General features: G+C 50.2%; 1 protein-coding gene across 16 annotated transcripts in view; it reads right to left on the bottom strand.

The window, feature by feature from the left end:
• ZNF618 (zinc finger protein 618) overlaps positions 1 to 19418 on the bottom strand; it is a 185899-nt gene that overhangs the window by 35378 nt on the left and 131103 nt on the right. For 9 of the 16 annotated variants that reach the window (XM_043566286.1, XM_043566277.1, XM_043566278.1 and 6 more), the window contains 6 exons: positions 17609 to 17686; positions 16956 to 16994; positions 11502 to 11591; positions 10557 to 10592; positions 10387 to 10464; positions 2449 to 2538 (listed from right to left, as the gene is read on the bottom strand). In XM_043566286.1, coding sequence (XP_043422221.1) covers positions 2449 to 2538; positions 10387 to 10464; positions 10557 to 10592; positions 11502 to 11591; positions 16956 to 16994; positions 17609 to 17686 — 411 coding nt within the window. Of the gene's footprint in view, positions 1 to 2448; positions 2539 to 3053; positions 3114 to 10386; positions 10465 to 10556; positions 10593 to 11501; positions 11592 to 16955; positions 16995 to 17608; positions 17687 to 19418 lie in introns of all 16 variants that reach the window. The other 7 variants (XM_043566273.1, XM_043566283.1, XM_043566274.1 and 4 more) reach the window with 1 other exon arrangement.

Raw genomic sequence — 19418 nt, 5'->3', positions numbered from 1 at the left:
TAGATTCAGAGTAATCCTAAACAGAATCCCAGTTGGATTTTTTGGTCGAAATTGGGAATCAGAAACTCCCCTAACATTTATATGGAAGAGCAAAGTTCCTAGAATTGACAAATATTCTTTAAAAAGAGCAAAGTCGAAAAACCGAGAGTACCTGAATTTAAGGCTATAAAACTCCAGTAAATGAGACCATATTGGCATAAACATAGATAAATAAATCGACAGAACAGAAATAAACTCATACATATTTATGCATTCAACTGATTGCCAATTCAATGCAATGCAATGGGGGAAAGGACAATCCTTTTAACACATGATGGAACCACCAGGTATCTGTATGGGATAAAATTAATCTCAACTCCTACCTCTCACCATTCACAAAAGTTAACTTGAAAAGATCACAGACCTAAATGCAAAGGCTAAAATTTTAAAGCTTCCAAAAGATAAATAAGGAGAATATCCTCACAATCTTGAGGTAGTTAAGATATTCTGGGTAGGACCCAGAAAGCACTAGCCATAGAAAAAATTGGTAAATTAGACTTTATAAAAATTAAAAACCACTCATCAAAAGATACTGTACGAAAATCAAAAGGCATGTTGAAGACTGCAAGAAAATATTCATAGTACATATACCTGATACAAGACCTGGCTCTACAATGTATAAAGAACTCTTACAATTAAAAAAAATTTTTTTATTATTATTTTTTGAGAGAGACAGAGAGAGAGAGACAGAGAGAGAGCAAGCAGGGAAGGGGCAGAGAGAGAGGAAGACACAGAATCTAAAGCAGGCTCCAGGCTCTGAGCTCTCAGGACAGAGCCCAACGGGGGGCTCGAACTCATAGACCGCGAGATCACAATCTGAGCTGTAGTCAGCCGCCCAACTGACTGAGCCACCCAGGTGCCCCAAGAACCCTTACAATTTAATAATACAAACAACCCAACCACAAAATGGGCAAAAGACTTTAGACAATCTCCAGAGTAAAATACACACATGCCCAATATGCAGAAGAAAGCATGCTTAACATCATTGGTCTTCAAGGAAATACAAATTTAACACCACAATGACCAGTAAGCACTCACCAGAACAGCTAGAATTAAACAGCCCATCGCCTACAAACTCTGGCAAGAATGTGGAGGAAGTGGAACTCCCATATGTGGCTGGTGGGAGTGTAAGATGCTACAGCCATTTTGGAAAATGGTGTGTAAGTTCTTAAAGAGTTAAACACACTCTCCCCTATGACCTAGCAATTTTACTCCTTGGTATTTTACCCATGAAAAATAAACACGTATGTCCCCAAAAAGCCTCCTACAAACACTTTCATAGCAGGTTCAGTCATAAGAGCCTAAAATGGGAAACAACTGAAATGAACAAGCAAATGGCTAAACAGGGGTATTTTCATACAATGGAATACTGCTCAGCAGTAAAAAAAGAAAGAATAACTGATACATACGACGTGTATGTGTCTTACAGACATTATGCTAAGTGAAAGCAGCCAGGCGCCAAAGAGTATCATCAGATGAATCCATTGGTAAGGACTTCCTCTGCAGTGAGCACAGATCCTTCTGGATACTCTCACCAGACCCAGGGTCCTCAAGCCCTAGCCCTGGGTACCACCTGATGAAGCCATCCAGTTCAGCCCCTAATTCTACATAGAACCCATCGGCACCCAAATCTCTAGATCCAAGGCCCACTGGAGGGGCTGTTTCAACCTCAGCAAACTAATCCTCTGTTGGATCTAGCCTAAATCTCTCATATCCTCCTAGCCCACATATCTGGGGATCTAAGGATGGAGCCCCCTCTGACATCCAGGAGGGAAGCTGGGAAGTCAATCCGTGGTATCAGGGGAGTGGAAGGCTGGGATGTCCCAACGGAAGGGCCCTTAGAACTCTTTTCCTCCCAGGCCAAGGGAGAAGGGAGAGATTAAGGGCCAGAAACAGGACGGGGCCCGCCCAAGGTCACGCAACCCTGCAACCCAGCTGATTAAACCCAGGGCTTCTGAGTCTTGACTTAGCATCCCTTCCCCCTTTTTACCTTTTCCACCACCGAGGGCAAAAACGGAACTGTCCTGTCTCGTTGGCCATCGCCTAGCCTGGGTTAGGCCATGCGTTGGTTCAGACTGAAGCTGTATCACGGGTCACTGGCTCTGGAGTGGGGGTCTCAGGAACCACAGGATTGAGAGGTGGTTAGGGGTGGGGCCACTGGAGGACTTGGATGAATGATGCCCACCTTGAGTCTACCGAGGGAGACTCAGGCTTTCCTGGCTGAAGGGTGGGGCTTTCCCAGCTAATCCAGCTACTGCGGTAAGGTGGCCCGGGTCAGGCCTGGACACCTGGAGGCTGCCCCAGGCCAAGCCCACCTGTACATCCACCCTGCCCTGGCAAAGCCTCAGCCTGTGGCTGGCCCGCCCCTCCCTCCAACTCCCTCAGGCCCCAACCAGAGAAGGTACTCACTGATGGGGGCGTGTAAGGCCACGTGCTCCTGGTAGGGCGTGTAGTACTTGTACTGCTTTCCACAGAATTCACAGGTGTAATTGCCAGTTTCTGTCCAAGGAGAGGCAAGTGTGGGAATGGGCACGTGACCCCCAGCAAGCAGCAGCAGCATGCTCCCTCCCCTCCGGCTCCCCTCATCCTGGGACCAACTATAACCCTGAGCCCACTGGAGTCAGCCTGCCTGGGTTCAGCTCCCAGCTCCTCCTCCATGTCCAGCCGTGTGACCTTGGGCAAATCTCTTAACCTCTCTGTGCCTCAGTTTTCCTATCTATAAAACGGGGGTAATAATCGGACCACCTTGTAGGATTGCTGTGAGGATTAAATTTATATGTCAAGTGCTTAGAACAGTACCTGGCACACGCCGTTTCTCCGTCCACACTCCCCCCACCAGACCCTGGTGCTCAGGAAATGTGTGGTGACCAATGCCAACCTCTCGCTCAGCCCCTCTGCGATGGCCACGCTTGGGTCCCCTCGTCTCCAAGACCTTCCCCGCCCCCAGGCACCCCCACCCCCCCGGCAGAAGGGGTCACGTCTTCCTCTCAGGCCCCACCAGACTTTATCTTTACCTCTCTTTGGGCACTGCCTAACTTCTTTCTTCTTAAAAATTTCTGATGTAATATTGTTCACTGGGGGAAAATTATAAAATACTGATAAATACAAATACAAAACTTAAAGAGTACGAGAAATTTCAATCATCTGTCACCCCCAAACAAAGAGCAGCAGCTGCCCCCTGGGGTGGAGTGTCCAACCTTGCCATCCGCCCCCGGGGCCCACCCCTCACTCCCATCTCCTCCGGAGCGGGCTCCTCTCCCTGACATCAGCTGTCTTAGCTCCGGTGGGCCTTGAATTCGCCAGCCCTGATCCGTATCCTCTTTGTAACCTGGTGTATTCAATCGACGATACTTTGTGGACATCTTGCTCAATCAATAAACATCGATCCCTACTGCATTTATTGGCTGTATGGTTCCCTCTGGACTTTGAAATCTGCTGAGCCAGTCTCCTGCACCAGGGGATGTTCAGATCGTTTCAAATTTTTTTCCCTTACCAAAAAAAAAAAAAAAAAAAAAAAAAAAAAAAAGCAGCGATCCACATCTTTGTAGAAATGTTTGCACATTTGCTCATCATTTGTCACATCGTTGCAAAGTAAAGATTATTGTGCATAATCTTTGCTCATTATTTCCTCAGGATAAATTGTGGGCATGCATTTTTAAGGCTTTTGATAACCACAGCACCAACTACATATCAAAAGGTTGGGCCAATTTTTATCCCAATCAGAAAGCTGTGCCTTATCGGGAGAATTCTATTGCACTGCTGGTTTTATTTTCCATTTGTTTTGAGTTCTAAGGAAACTGACTATTTTTCATGTTTAATTAACTGTAGTTTTTCTTTCGTGACTTTCCCATTTGAGTTTACAGCCAATGTTTCCATAGGCGTATTTACATTTTTTAATTGCTAAGAACTCTGCAGATTAAGGACATCAACATTTTGCTCTATGTGTCACAATTTTTCTCAATTTTTTAAAATTGTTTGTGGTCTTTCTCTCTCAATACGGATTTAAACTTTTTCATAAATAACTTTTATAACTGATTCATGAACACTGGGAAAGATAGACGATTTACTATTTACAGGCTTCGAAGCTGTTAGTTAGATCAACCGTATTAATTATATTATTCATGGGGCGCCTGGGTGGCACAGTCGGTTAAGCGTCCGACTTCAGCCAGGTCACGATCTCGCGGTCCGTGAGTTCGAGCCCCGTGTCAGGCTCTGGGCTGATGGCTCAGAGCCTGGAGCCTGTTTCCGATTCTGTGTCTCCCTCTCTCTCTGCCCCTCCCCCGTTCATGCTCTATCTCTCTCTGTCCCAAAAATAAATAAACGTTGAAAAAAAAATTATATTATTCAAGCCCTACATGATCCCGTTTGTCTACCTGCTCTCTCCAAGACGGTCATGATCAACCTTTCCATTTTGTCATATTCCTAAATGTATTTTGTATTTTTAGATGTGATGTTGTCTGCCGCATTTAAGGCTCACGAAATCAAAACTGTCAGTGTTAACTAACTAACTAACTAACATGACACGATTTTCTAACACGGTGCTTCTCAAAGGGTGGTCCCTGAGCCAGCAGCACCGGTATCGTCTGTCAAACTGTTAGAAATGCATATTCTCTGAGACTTATCCAAGACGCTGAAAGCAAAATTCTAGGAATGGGATCTAGCAATCTGGGTTTTAACAGTCCCCCTAGAAAACCGTGATGCAGAGGAAAGTTTAAGAACCACTGCTCAAACTTCTAATTATACTCTTGTATTAGTCTGATGGACATTAATTCCGAATAGTTACTTTCTAGGATCTTTCTTTCTACTTGTCTGCATGTGTCTGAAAACACTTCCCTAAACTGTCTTGGGAAAATTCATTAAAAAGATACTTTGCTAAATGTCAGCCGAAAATGATGAGCAAAAGCAGTCATGGTTCCTGCCTTCAAGGAGCTTACAGTCTGGGAAAGGAGACAGAAAAATCAAATAATCACACAAACTTAACACTGCAACCTCAAGAGGGGCTCTTAAAGGAGACTCTTACAGTGCTATGAAAATCTTAACAGGGAACTCAATTTAGTTAAGGAAGCAAGAGCGACTTCCCTGAGAAAGATAAAAGATGAGGAATTAACTAAGTGTGTTGCTAATAAACCATTATTTAAAATTAACCTGAGAATCTCTGTCTTCTAATAAAAGAGATTATGCCATTTGCTTTTATTTAAAGCTATAATTGACTTGGTTTTACGTGTTTTATGTTTTGTTTCTTTTTTTTCGTGCTCCACCTTTTCTGGTTTCCTTTGTTTCAGTTGTTTGATGAATGAAATCTTCTCTCTGCTTTTCCATTATTCTCCAATATTCCATTATTTTCCAATATTCTCCTCTGTTTTACATAGCATGTAAGATACATCTGTCTGTTACAGTTAAGCAGAAAATGGTATTTTCAAGTCTATTGCCATTGAGAAAGGCAGTTTAACTTCATGCTTCTCACACTTTTGCATGTTTAAGAATCATCTGGAAAGATGGTTACAACACAGATTGCTGGGCTCCACCCCAGAGATTCTGAATCCGTGGCTTGGGGGTGGAGCCTAAGAATTTACATTAAAAAAAATTTTTTTTAGGGGGCGCCTGGGTGCCGCAGTCGGTTAAGCGTCCAACTTCAGCCAGGTCACGATCTTGTGGTCCGTGAGTTCGAGCCCCGCGTCAGGCTCTGGGCTGATGGCTCAGAGCCTGGAGCCTGTTTCCGATTCTGTGTCTCCCTCTCTCTCTGCCCCTCCCCCGTTCATGCTCTGTCTCTCTCTGTCCCAAAAATAAATAAACGTTGAAAAAAAAAATTAAAAAAAAAATTTTTTTAATGCTTATTTATTTTTGAGAAAGAGAGAGAGAGACAGCACAAGCGGGAGAGGGGCAGAGAGAGAGGGAGACACAGAATCCAAAGCAGGCTCCAGGCTCTGAAGCTGTCAGCACAGAGCCTGACATAGGGCTCAAACCCACCAACCACGAGACCATGACCTGAGCTGAAGTAGAACACTTAACCGACTGAGCCACCAGGCGCCCCAATAATTTACATTTCTAATTAGCTTCTATGAGATGCTGCTGCCGCTGGTCTAGGGCCCACACCATGGGAAGGGCTGGTTTAACCTACCTCTACTGTATCCTTCACCTATTCCTTCCTTCTCATGTTTTTAAAATTCACTTTTAGTATATTACAATGATCTTTGCCCTTTGCATTCAATTTTATAATCAGAGTCCAACATTTTAAACTTAGCTTCTAGCTTATCTGGTTTGACCATTTACCACCAGTCCTCCCGAGCTAGGACTTCATTCCTGACAATGGACTCTTCAAAGTGCTCTACTGCTTAGTTCCCTGGAGTGTGTTTTTTAAATTTTCTGAAGATGGATACATAGGAGAAATAGTGGGTTTGGGGGCCCTCACTTTCCCCTTTACTCCTAAATTGTCAGCTGTCTAGATACAAAATTGTTAAGATTACAACCTTTTCCCTTCAAAACGTAGTGTTGTCTTCTGACATTTAGTACCGTACCCAAGTCTGAGGCAAGTCCCCCTTGGGTTCATCTTGGATAACACCTGGCTTTTCTTATGTCTAGATGCCTGTGTATCTTTTCTTTATATTTACAGTTTAAAAAATCACTAAGATCTATTTAGTTATGGGTCTCTTTACATGGAGACAGGTTACACCACAATCATCTGTCATCACCTGAAATATCATGAGCCCTTAAATCTGCACACACAGGTCTTCCTTTAGCAAAATTTTCTTCTATTGTATCTTTGGAGTATTGCTTCTGTCCCACTGGCACAACACCACTAATTATCTGAAACTGGCTCTCCACGCTCTGTATTTAGCTTGTTTTCCTTTCCCCTGGTTATCTTGATCCGTTCAGGTTTCTCATCCCCATAACTAATTCCATTTCTGCAGATCAATTCTGCTCTTTACTATCTATACTGTACGTTTTAATTCTGCGCTTCTATTCTCTGTTTCTCTGCAGTCCTTTAGGTCACTCTTTTCTCTCTGCCTCTTCGTTCTATCCTGCTGCTCTGTCACCACACTTCAGGATCCTCTTTCACACAGGTCATGCTGTGGACTGAACTGTGTCCCCCTAGCTCCCCAAATTCAATTGTTGACGCCCCACCTCCCCAGGTGATGGTGTTTGGAGACAGGGCCTGTGGGAGGTAACTGGGTTAGATGAGGTCATGAAGGTGGGGTCCTCACGACTGGATTGGTGCCCTTATTACAAGAGACACCAGGGAGCTTCCTTCCACTGGTCTCCCACCATGTGAAGGCACAGACAGAAGGTGGCCATCTATGAGCCAGGAAGAGGGTTCTCACCAGAACCTGACCAGGCTGGCACTCTGATCCTGGACTTCTAGCTTCCAGAACCGTGAGAAAATAAATTTGCTGAAGCCATCCAGTCGGGTATTTTGTTAGGACAGCCCAAGGAGAGTAAGGTAAGTCATATTTTCTTATACTTGATTATGGTTGTCACAGAATGTTCTTCTAGATTTTGTAGTAGGGTCATCTTCAGAGGTATGCTTGTCCTCAGAGTCTCCTAAATTCTGTGAAATTTTCACAGATTCATGGTTTGGGGAGTTTTTTTAATTTAAAAAATTTTTCAAGTTATTCTTCCTTATCCACATTTTAAAAAAATCAAGTAAACTGCAGATGAATTCAGACTTACTGTTTTCGATAGACATGAGTGAACTGTCCTTGACCCTCCCATTATCATCGTAGTCATGAGCATGGGAGACCACTGCCATGGTAGTATTTCTCAGATCTGCAGCAGGAGAGCAGCTGACATGCAAGGCCCCTAGGACAAACTCTCTCCTTCTAGAAGGATTCCTCTGCTCTGTCATGGCTCCAGTTTCTTCCTCCCTAATTCTCCAATTTGCTCAGATGATGCGGATATGGAAGGTGTACTTCCCAGCATGCACTGCTTCAGGGTCTCTCCTCTTCCCGGACCAACAAAACTCTATTCGTGGTGCGGCGTGCCTCTCATGGCTCCTCTCACTCTATGCCTTCTCATTTTTAGAGTTCTGTGGCCTTGGCCTGCTTGAAACCCAAGCAGCAGCATTCTTACCTCATAAGGCAGCTCCTGAGCGGTGACGGGAGATGGTCACACTATTTTAGCAAGCTCCGCTCCATAACGTCAAGCTGGGAGCATTCAGGGAGCCAAACCCAGTTCCCTTTGCTCAGTGCAATTCCCAACTGCTTATGGTGTGCGACAATTCCACCGGCCGTCTGTCTGACTCAGTTACTGATCTACAGAACAAGTTTCATCTAGTTCTGTACCTTCCTGGGTAATAGGCACCACTTATTTATTAATGCCTTCTGTGTGTGCATAAAAGACTACGCTAATTCCTGTGCAAACATAACCTCATCTCATCTCCACGACAATCCTGAAAGAACTGTCACCACCCCATTCTCGAGTTAAGGAAAGCGTAGATTAGGGAGATTATAGAGCATGTACGCCCTCACGCAGGTATTAAATGTAGAGCTGGGGTTCACAGATGGGGTGCTCTAAAGCTCTTACAATTGGCCGTCTCTCGACGACACCACTCATGTGTTAAGCCCTGGATGCGAGCCAGGTGCTGGGCCAAACACTTCCTGCAGGCATCCTCCAACAGCCTTACAGAACAGATAGACGCTCTTGTCCCCAGCTTACAGATGAGTCAAAGGACACTCAGAAGGGGCATAAGTAGCTGGTAAATTGGAGATGGCAGCATTCAAATGTGGGCCGGATTCCAATTCTACTTTCATAATTATGATGCTGCAGACAGAAGGGCAGTGCTACCCCGGGGCGGCTGGCAGACAGTACTAACATGGCAGGTCACAGACCCCGCTGTCCCCGTCCTGTATCTGTCTACGAATGTCCATCATAGAACGTGTCTGATTCCCATGTAGGTTTCCCCACGGTTTAACTTATAGCGGTTTCAGTGTTGAGGGTTTCATCATTTTCTGAGGGAAAAAGAAAACGTGTCATATGCATGGTAAACACATGACAAGCGTTATGCTAACCGCTTCGCAAATACTGCTGCCTCTCCCGTTTCTGGAGTGCTTTAAGAGTTAAAACAAAGCAGGCTCATCCTCTACCACGGAGGAAGGAGGAGGGAGAGACAGGATGGGGACCGGACCAACGGCTTCCAAGGGTCAGGGCCAAGCTCCACCCTTTGAAGAGCATCCCCAGCTTCCCTGCTTTAGCTCCTCGACTTTCCTTGCCTTGGATTTCCTCATCCTTTCATTCGGTGTCTGTGTGTCTATTCTGCAAGCTACCTTCAATCCTTATTGTAGTGAGGCAGAGTCGACAAAGGCCTTTTCCTGTTGGGTGGTAAGCAAGGAAGGGGAATGTGAATTCCTGAAGGGCTGGGCCAGACCCCTGTCGCTCGTGAGACTCTACTCAATCCATTCTTCTAGAAACAGCCCAAATAGTCTTCCTAAAGTGCAAATCCGATCAAGTCCCTTCCCCATGTGGTAAGCTCTTAGGCTCCTTGTCCCTCAGAATGTAGTCTAGATGCCTTCCTCCGGCATTCAAGGCTCTCTCTCAAGACTTCAACTCAGAATTGATTTGCCTTTCAATTCCCAGAACAGGCGCTGCTCTCCCACTTCCACCTATGACGCAAGAGCTCACTCCCCACCCTCGTCCCCAAGCAGAAGCCTCCAGGATTCCCGAGGCTGGCCAGGTACCGCGCCAGCCCCCATGGCTCCTTGCACTTCAGGTTATGCTGGAACTATCTGCTACTGACCCACTGCCCCCTCCCTGTACCCAAGGGCAGGGCCACAAATGCCCCGCCCACTGCTGTGTCCCCACCACACTCAATGCAAGTATGCTGAGAACAGGCAGGCCGCTGTGTGACTCCTGCCCTCAGGGGTTTACTTGGGACAAGGACAGAGTGTCTACATGTGGCTCCCCTGGACAGCTTCATTTGCTGAGGAACCCCTTCAGATGATGAGAGTTATTTTCCGAGCACCTACTATGTACCAGGCACTGTGCTAATAGGTGATTTACATTCACGATCTCATTTAATCCCCCAACAAACCTTCGGGGAAATGTCATCCTCATTGACATGTAAGGAGCCGAGGCTCAGGACGGCTAACAGACTACCAGGGCACCAAGCCTGTGCTACTTTCACTGCCCTGACCATGACCCTGTGCTGTTCCGCTGCTCCTCAAAAGCTGAAGTCCTAAGACTGGCCCATTTGACAGGTGGGCAAAGTGAGGTCTAAGGAGGTCAGTGGTCACTGGCCAGCACCACTGTTTCAGGATAAGTGATGTCACCCGCTTCCAATGGCAAGACTTAGCCCTCAGCCAGTCTCCCCCCACCGGCCCAGCCCAGCCCAACCCCAGAGAGAGGCCCGCATACTTGGCCCGATTTTCTGGAACGGTTCCGGGGGTTCCTCCTTCACTTCGTCAGCGGCCACGACACCTTGGTCGAAGGGGTCTGTGGGAGAACACACAGCCCTTAGCGCCCTGGCAACCAGGGCTTGGGAGTCCAGCCGGGCACAGGGAAGTGGGCAGCCACCAAGGACTTACCTGCCCGATTCTCAGGGGCCCCTTCCACACTAAATACTGCACCCGGGCAGGAGGCAGCAGCCGCAGAAGGAAAGAAGCAAACAGGAGGCCTGTTAGTCCCTGCCCACAGCTGCCTCTGCCCAACGCTCCCAGCCTCTGGGGCCCAGGAGAGCCTACCCTGGCCAGCATGGAGGCCCTGGAAAACCAGGGGCCACAGGAGGGCACACCCCAACTGGGACACAGCCTGTGCCTCCACTCCCCATCCACCCCACGGGCTAGGGTCCAACCCAGAGGCAGGCAATTTCTGCCTGGCCTGTTTCTGGGTCGCCAACAGCTACTTGAGGCGCCAGGGCAGGAGAAAAAAAGGAAGAGACCAGTAGGAAAAAAGAGGCGATGTGAAAAGGACAAGCCAGCGGGAGTGAGTGGCAGGGCCTGGTTGTCACAGCCTGCGACGGGCTGGGGATGTGGGGCTGGCGTGGGAGCCCCCCTCCATCCTTTCCAGGCCCAAGACCCTATTTCTAGGATTGAGATTCTAAAAATAAATTACCTAAATTTATTGTTCCAATTTCTAACTCTATAACTGAAGACACTAAAATACCATCATTCATTTTAAAAAACTGGTTTAATTTCATCAGAGCATGTGAATACTCAGTATGAAACTGTAAAATGCATCGATATGAAGTTGCTAAAATTCGACGGATTTTGACCTACAAAATGCAATTTCACTTGGGTTACCCTAATCAGAAGTATGTATGGAGTAGGACGGGGACCTTCTCTCTCCCAGAATCCTCAGGGTTCGGTCACTGCCCTCCTGGTCTGACTGCCCTCTGACCTTCCTCTGGGTGGGAGGAGGGCGGGGACAGCTGGTGGGTGGGGTGGCAGGGGGACAAGCAGCCCTGGGGGCAGTGGGGGGTGGTGCTCCTCTTTATCTGACTCTATTTCCCAGCAGTGAGGGGCCTCACTCACCATCCACCGCGTGCAGGTCCCGGTGCTCTTGGAAGCAGCTGTAGTATTTGTACTTCTTCCCACAGATGTCACATGTGTACCTGAAATTGTCTGCAGGGGACAGAGAGACACGTGTAGTTACCAGGACTTCGGTCACTCGGGTGGGGTTTCTTTGGGCCAGCTCATTGCCTTCACGACCCAAACATGAGACTAGCCCAGACTAGCCCCAGCTGGTGAGCCACGGAGAATCAGTGCGGGGGATGTTAGGGGTCCTCTCCACAAGGAGACTGGAGGGTGCTGAAGCGACTTTCAAACCAACCCGCAATCCCACGCAATCCCACTCTGTGAGCTGAGACCTTAAAAGGGCCTGACCCCACCTCCCTTCTCGAGGCTCTGCATGCGCAAGGTGCCAGACCAGGCACTTCCTGTCTTTCCTCCATTGGTTCTTGTGACTGAGGGGGAAGAAGTAAGCCATAAAAAAAAAATTTTTTTTTAATGTTTATTTATTTTTGAGAGAGAGAGAGAGAGAGAGAGAGAGACAGAGCATGAGCCAGGGAAGAGCAGAGAGAGAGAGAGAGGGAGATACTAAATCCAAAGCAGGCTCCAGGCTCTGAGCTGTCAGCACAGAGTCTGATGCGGGGCTTGAACTCAGGGCCTGAGAGGTCATGACATGAGCCAAAGTTGGACGCTCAATCGGCTGAGCCACCCAGACGCCCCAAGAAGTAAGCCATTTGACACACAGGTAGGCTGAGGTTCAGAAGGGACCTGTCTGTCCCAAGCCCCACAGGTAGGAGGGCCTGTGGTAGGCAGCTTCCCAAAGACCCTGGCCTCCTGGCGTTTACCCCCTGTACGATCTCTTCCCTTTGAGTCTGAACCGGATCTAGTGACTTGCTTCTAATAAAGAGAAGGGAATGAAGTGATAAGATGTCACTTCTGAGATCAGGTTACAAAAGCCCGCGACTTCTGTCTCTCTCACACCGCCTGCCTCTTGCTAGCTGCCATGTTGTAAGCTGCCGCAGAGAGAGAGCCACACAGGAGCCTCTGGTGAACAGCCGGGGGGGGGGAGTGACACCCTCAGTCCAACAACTTGGGAAGGATCCTGCCAACAGCCATGTGCGTGAGTGTGGAGGTTGGGCCTTTCCCCGGTTGGGCCTTGAGAGGAGACCACAGTCCTGGCCAATGCCTCACGTGACTCATGAGACCTTAAATCAATGTTTGTTTAAGTCATTCAGCCGTGGGGCGGTGTGTTCCACAGCAATAGATAATGCACGCAGGGCCAGAGTTCGGATGATTCCTACCTAGGTCTATCCAAATTCTGGGGTGGGACTCCCTCAGGACATTGCTCTCACCACGCACTAGCACAGACGTCCTGTGTGTCTTCCTTGGGCAGATCTCGGGATGACCCGCCCACCTCACCTTCCGGACTATGTCCAGCACAGGGAGACAGAGTGGCTTACTCAAGGCTGCACAGTGGAGCGAGGCATAGCCAAGATTCAAATATTCACTCAGCTCCATGCCATAGCTGAATCAGGGCACATGGCCTCTCTCTGCCTGGATAAGCCCACCTTCCGCTCCTGACTGAGGCACCAGCCTTCTGGCCCTCCTTCTGTTCCCCAGCACTCAAATACAGGATTGAGGAGGCTCCCTCCATCCCGACGTTGCAATGCCAGGAAATTCTATGGGAAGGTTCTGGTCCCTGCTTAGCTGAACTTAGGGGCACAGATGACATCGGCCATCTCCCTGCCTCTGCCCCCACCTCTTAGACTGCACCTGTGATCTCCCAAAGTGCCCTGGCATCTGCCACAGAGCCTAACTGGTCCCCAAGTGAGACGCACACAGCGTCAGCACACACAGTCACTCTGAGGGTCTGGGGACCCGGCATGCCACCATCCCACCAGGCCCTACCATTTCTGTGCCCACACCTGAACCAGCCAGGCAGTGGAGGGGAGTGGGGGGAGAACAGGTGGAGAGCAGAGGAGAGGCCTGGTCCTGCTCTGCCTCATCCAGACTGCCAGCAAGGGCTGACCCCACCTCGGGATTCACCTTCTGCTCTTTCCCCCCTAATGTGAGGGGACAGGAAGGTAGTAATGAGCTGATTCCCAGGGCCTCTCTCCCAGGCCGGCCATTCTAGGATTCCAAGCCTGGCTCAAGTTCCGATCCAGCCTAGACAATAACCTCCCCTCTCCATGTCCCATCTGGACCACAATCCTCTCTCAGTGCTGGATACTGGGGAGCAGGTGGAGAAGTCAAGGGCATCCAGGATCTGCTGGTTCCAGATGGGGCCCCGCCCCAGAAATTCCTCTCCCAGACCGGCCAGTGCCAGTCACACTCCGCAGCCGCCGGCCACACTCGTCTCACATCTGCTCACATGGCCCCTCCTACCACCTCCAATAAACGGTGACCCCCCAGCTTTCTGCCACTGAGACGCGCCTTCGCCCTGCTCTGTCGAATCCCATACCGCGACCTCTTCTCAATGCGGGTGGGGACCACAGTGCCAGGCCTACCTAAGACAGGAGTAGATGAGCACCAAAGAGTTATCCCCACAGGAAGAAAGGCAAAATAATTTTCTGTCAATGAAACGACACTTTCAGAGCCTCCAAGAGAGCTCAGAAATGTCTCCCGGAAGGGCACGACGAATCCATCTGGAGAGACAGACTCTGCAGTGGGGCTGCATGACTCCAACCCAACTCGGATGCCAATAAGCACAACTAACGCTGGACACACTCCCTAACCTGAGCGCCTTGGTCTTCTCATCTGCAAAATGGGAATGAGACGGTTCCTTCATCTCCGAGTTGTAATGAAAAATGAACAGAGCACAATGCCCAACCGACAACAAATACCTGGTAAATGTTGCCTAATATCGTTTTGGAAAGGGAATCAACGTAACGGCTGCAACAGAAGTAGACACGGAGTTAAGCTTTTCTTTTCTTAGTTAGGATACGGGTGAGCGCATATATGCCTCCATTTATGATGATATAATTTTTCTAACAGCTAAATGGAAGACCCCTGGACTAGAAGGTGTGAGGCCTGGTTTCTATGCCCACCTCCATTACTAACAAGCTGCATGAGTTCTCTCTGGGACTCAGTGTCCCCATCTGCAAAATGGGTAGGCTGGACTTGGTATTCTCAACATGATGCTTTTGGCTCCAGGACTCCACGGTCAGGCTCCTGTCACGAGGCTGGTGTTGTGAGGATGCCAAGCTTTCTAAGCAGGCACTGCTGGCTTGGGTCAGGATAGGGGTGCAGGACTGAGAATAAAATAAAGCACAGTGGCCATGGGGAGAAAATTCCCTCGGGAGGAAGGCAAAAGTAATGGAAGGACTAAAAATACCCTTGGCTACAGAGTCCTCAACAGCCAGTGGGCCTCCGGGAACCACGGAAGCCAGATGGAACACAATGGATCATTGAGGGGCTGCCGGAGAGGCCAGGGGCCCAGAATAGCTAAGGAAGGAAAGACAAATAGAGAAGATCTTTAAATGTGTGGCTGACCACAGGCAGACCATGGGAGCCGGAAGAGAAGGAAGCTTTTGAAGAGGAAGGGAGCCAGGGGCCAGGCTGGGGCAGGGCTCGGAGAGGAGGGACAAGCATTCACTACCTCCTAGCCGTGGCCCTCAGGCAGGTGTCTGACCTACCTGAGCCTCGAATGTCTGGAAAATGGAAGCTTAGCCTCAGCACTGCCTGCCTCTCACGTGCTGTGGGAATCCAAAGAGAGAATGGATGGGAAATGCTTTTTGGACCCAGTGCAATTAAGGCCCTGCTTTAGCTCATACACCTCCTCAAACTGCTTTGTTTTAGACTTTTTTTTGTCACGTCTATAATTTAAAAAAATAATTTTTTTTTCAACGTTTATTTATTTTTGGGACAGAGAGAGACAGAGCATGAACGGGCGAGGGGCAGAGAGAGAGGGAGACACAGAATTGGAAACAGGCTCCAGGCTCTGAGCCATCAGCCCAGAGCCCGACGCGGGGCTCGAACTCACGGACCACGAGATCATGACCTGGCTGAAGTCAGACGCTTAACCGACTGCGCCACCCAGGCGCCCCAAAAAATAACTTTTCTAAGCTGACTTATTTTGAGACACAGAGAGAGCGAGCAGGGGAGGGGCAGAGAGAGAGGGGGAGAGAAAGAATCCCAAGCAGGCTCCGCACTGTCATCGTGGAGCCTGATGCGGGGCTCAAACTCACAAACTGCGAGAACCATGACCTGAAGCTAAACCAAGACTCAGAGGCTTAACAGACTGAGCCACCCGGGTGCCCCTAGGCATGTTTATTATTTTTAAAAACCTTTTATGGCAGGAGGAACAGGCTGACGAACTATGGGCTTCCCACCCTCTGTTTTGGTGAAAAATTCATTTCTGTCTGTCTCTGGCTGTGTTCATGCGGCATGGCATAGCTGAGTGGTGGGGACAGAGATGCATGGCCTGCAAAGTCTAAAATATTTACTATCTGGTCCCCACGGAAGGGTCCGCTGACCCCAATGCAGAAACCTGTTCAGCTCCTCCAATTTTCATAAACCAAAAACACCTGTGCCATGAGCACCCAGAAACCCCTGCCCACGATTTCTTCCAGGACGAATTACTTTTCCGATCTTGTACTGCCCGTGCACAGACGTTAGAGGAGGAACTCTGTGTCGGGCTTCTTTTGCTGACAGTGTGGCTAGGTGTGGCTCTACGTCTTTCTCCCTCGTTGCTTCACGTGAACACGCCACGACTTATCTGTCCACTCCGAGCACTGGGCACTCGGGGTGGTTTCCAGTGTGGGACTGTTGCAAACACGGCTGCTAAGAATACCCGAGTCGCCGTCTTTTGGTGGCCACGTGCACACAGTTCGGTTGGGATACACCTGGGAGGGGAACTGCTGGGTTCTGGAGCTCAGGTTTGTTGGCTGGGGAGAGGTTCCGCCCCAGCCTACACTCATCTGGCTTCTTACCAGGCCCGTGGGTTTAGACCTGGGGGCAGGGCGAGCAGGGCCCACGAACAGCAAAGCAGAACACTGTCCTCAGCTGGCGAGGCCCTGTGGCTCCCCAGGTGCTGCTGGGATGGCACACCCCAGAGACGAGTGCCCGTGGGTGTTCGTGAGATAACTCTCCGAAGTAGCATTTCCCAAACATCAGCCATGAAGCCCCAGGCCCATCCAGGAATTGGGAGTCAAAAGAACAGAGGAGGAGATGATGCATACACTAGGTTCCGCACGTGAGTGCTTGCCCGTGAAGGGCCCCGAGAAGTCCACAGCAAAGAAACGTGTTCATCTGAGCGGAACCCAAGGCTGCCCTGGGTTATCTGGCCAGAGAACCCTTTGCTGATCGAACACCTATCTGCCGCCCTAGGCCGTGGGCCGTGGGACACACCTTGGCAAAGGTTGTTCTGAGGTTGCTACAATTCCATAAAGACCCTGTGGCTGGCCCCACAGCCTGAACCACAGCAACGTGTCTCCCAGAGGGCAGTCCTGAGGGACAAGAGCGAGGGGAAATACTCACTGCCTTGGGAGGCTCCCTCCCCTGAGGTGGCTTCAGTGTCTATAAGAGAGAGAAAATGAGAGGGAAGTGAGCGACTGGACCCGGACTGGGCCGGGCCAAAACAGTGAGAAGAGCAAGGGCAGGTGGTCCACCCACCACCGTGTGCCCAGGATGCTCTCTGCGCATTCAGGATGCAGCGCACACAGCCTCACAGCCCTTCTCCGTGCCCCCTGACCCAGCGCCCTTCCTCCTGGACCATCTCTCCTGTCCCCTCAGCCCTCTCATCTTCATTAACGGCCACAGCGCCCCGCCCCCGCTCCCGGGGCCGCCTCGAAGAGCACACCAGATGGACCCGTGAGCACCTTCCCTGCAGGGGCCGCCACACCAGGTGGCACTGAAGCATCCTGGGGGAAGCGGGCCCGCGTGGGGCAGGCAGGGGCACTGGTGACAGAAGTCTGGTGGCATGACCTCCCGTCCCCTCTCCCCCCGCCAGCCCTGTGTGCCCTCCCAAGTTAAGGAGGCCTCTCCTGTCCGCCTGGGTCTCCCGCCTGCTGCAGAAAGAGGGAGAGGACTGCAGCTCTGGGGGAGGGGGGTCCGAGGTCATCCCCAAGGCGCCCAGGGAGAACACCAGACAGAGAACGGGGAGGTGCGGCCCTCAGCCCTGCCCCACTCACCTCGGTGTGCCCGTACATGGGTCTGGAAACAGTTATAATATTTGTACTTCTTGCCACAGATTCCACACTCATAGGATCCTGGACAACAGAAAAGGAAGGGACAGGTCAGTCGGTACCCAACATGTGCAACCATGAGGTCCCAGGACCCGCAGTGATGTCCCCAAGCAGCAGGAACTCTGTGACAAGGGGTCAGGGGTCATCCAACGGGCTGTCTAGTCCCCGGCAGGCAAAGGGGCAACAAGGACCAGCAGAAACAGCACTGAGCCGGAGGTTGGGAGGCCAGGGTCTCGTTCACAAGTTTTTGCCCCAACTCTCTAAGTGAACTTGGGCAAATCACTTCCATCTCTGGGCCTCAGTTTCCAAATCTGCAAGGCGGAGAAGGCAACTCTCATACTTACTCCTTGAGAGGAAAAAGGAAATGAACATAAGTGTTCTTTCAGAATAAGGAATAAATGGCATCCACGGAAGGAAATCAACACGCATTCAAGTAACTTCTACCTCCGCTCCCTACCGGGATGGGACAGAGGTTAAGAGGACAGTCTTCGAATCACATGGATCTGGTCTCTGTCCCTCTTCTGCCATCTACCCACACCACGACCTTGGTAATTCCCTTAGACACACTAAGCCTCAGTCTGCTCACGTGTCAAGGGGCTGTAAGTACCCACCTCACAGGGGTGGCCCCACGATCCCCCTAGGAAGCGCCCAGCCCTCCCACGGATGTGCCCTCCGGGGAGAGCACAGAACACCGGGAGGCGGAGCAGCTTTCTTGTTCTCTCGGGCACGCGGACACCGACACGGCGTGATTGCCTGACTCCAGCCCTCTGCAGGGCCCTTTTCCCGGGAGTGGGTAGACTGAAACGGCTGAGTTGCCAGCAGGCATTTCAGACAGGTTAAGGTGGAGCCCACCCACACGGAGCACGCGGGAAAGGCCCATGGCAGGAAGCCAAGCAGAGCCCCTCAGACCTAGCCTGGCAGGGGCCCCACGAGCAGAGGCCCTGCCCAATCCCTCACATAGGCCCGCTAGCACCTGGGCTCAGGCCGCATCCTTCCCAACAGAATGGCCAGGAAGCTCGTACCAGTAGAGGCCCTGGCCCCACTCCGGGGTAAGTGCACTGGAATGGCTGGGGCTAAGGGCCTAGGAACCTGCCTTTTTCAAAAGGGTCCTCAGGGGATTCTGACTCCCAGCAACGAGGTACGGGAAGCACTGGTTTCAGAGTAAGGCAGGCCTGGGAAGGAATCTCCACTCTACCATTTACTGGCTGAGCCTTAGTGTCCTCCTGGGTAAGCTGTGGACAATGCAACAGCATCGAGTGAAGACTGAAGAAACCTCAAGTGTTCCTGCCGTGAACCCAGATGTTCGGTGAGTGTAGGCATCACCAGTTCCTATTGTCTTCAGCCCCTCCTGGGGGCAGAGGCCTGTTTACGTGTAAACTCCAGGTATTAAGTCACAAGAGCACTGAGCTTGGAGACTGTCAGCTCCGTTCCACCACCCCCCCCCCCCGCCCCCCGGCTGATCTCAGGCACATCCCTCTTCTGGTCCGAGCCTCAGCTGCCTCACCTGTAACACAAGACGAAGATTCCTACACCTCATGACTGAGGTCAGGATTAATAAGACACCACATGTGAGCCGGCTGCCACACTGACAGCCTCGCCACGGCACTCCTGTGGGTCACTAAAGGGGACGCTGTCATCCCAACACCAGCATGGAACTTAGCAGTCTGTCATCCAATGGTTTTCTATGTGTTACCCTGGTCTCACAGGGGAAAATACACATATGTGGAGCAAAGATCCAGTTGTGTATTTCTTCGTT

Source organism: Prionailurus bengalensis, chromosome D4, assembly GCF_016509475.1.
Source record: "Prionailurus bengalensis isolate Pbe53 chromosome D4, Fcat_Pben_1.1_paternal_pri, whole genome shotgun sequence".
NCBI classification, from domain to species: domain Eukaryota; kingdom Metazoa; phylum Chordata; class Mammalia; order Carnivora; family Felidae; genus Prionailurus; species Prionailurus bengalensis.
Note: the sequence above shows the minus strand (reverse complement) of the source record. Positions and strands in the feature narration are given on the sequence as shown.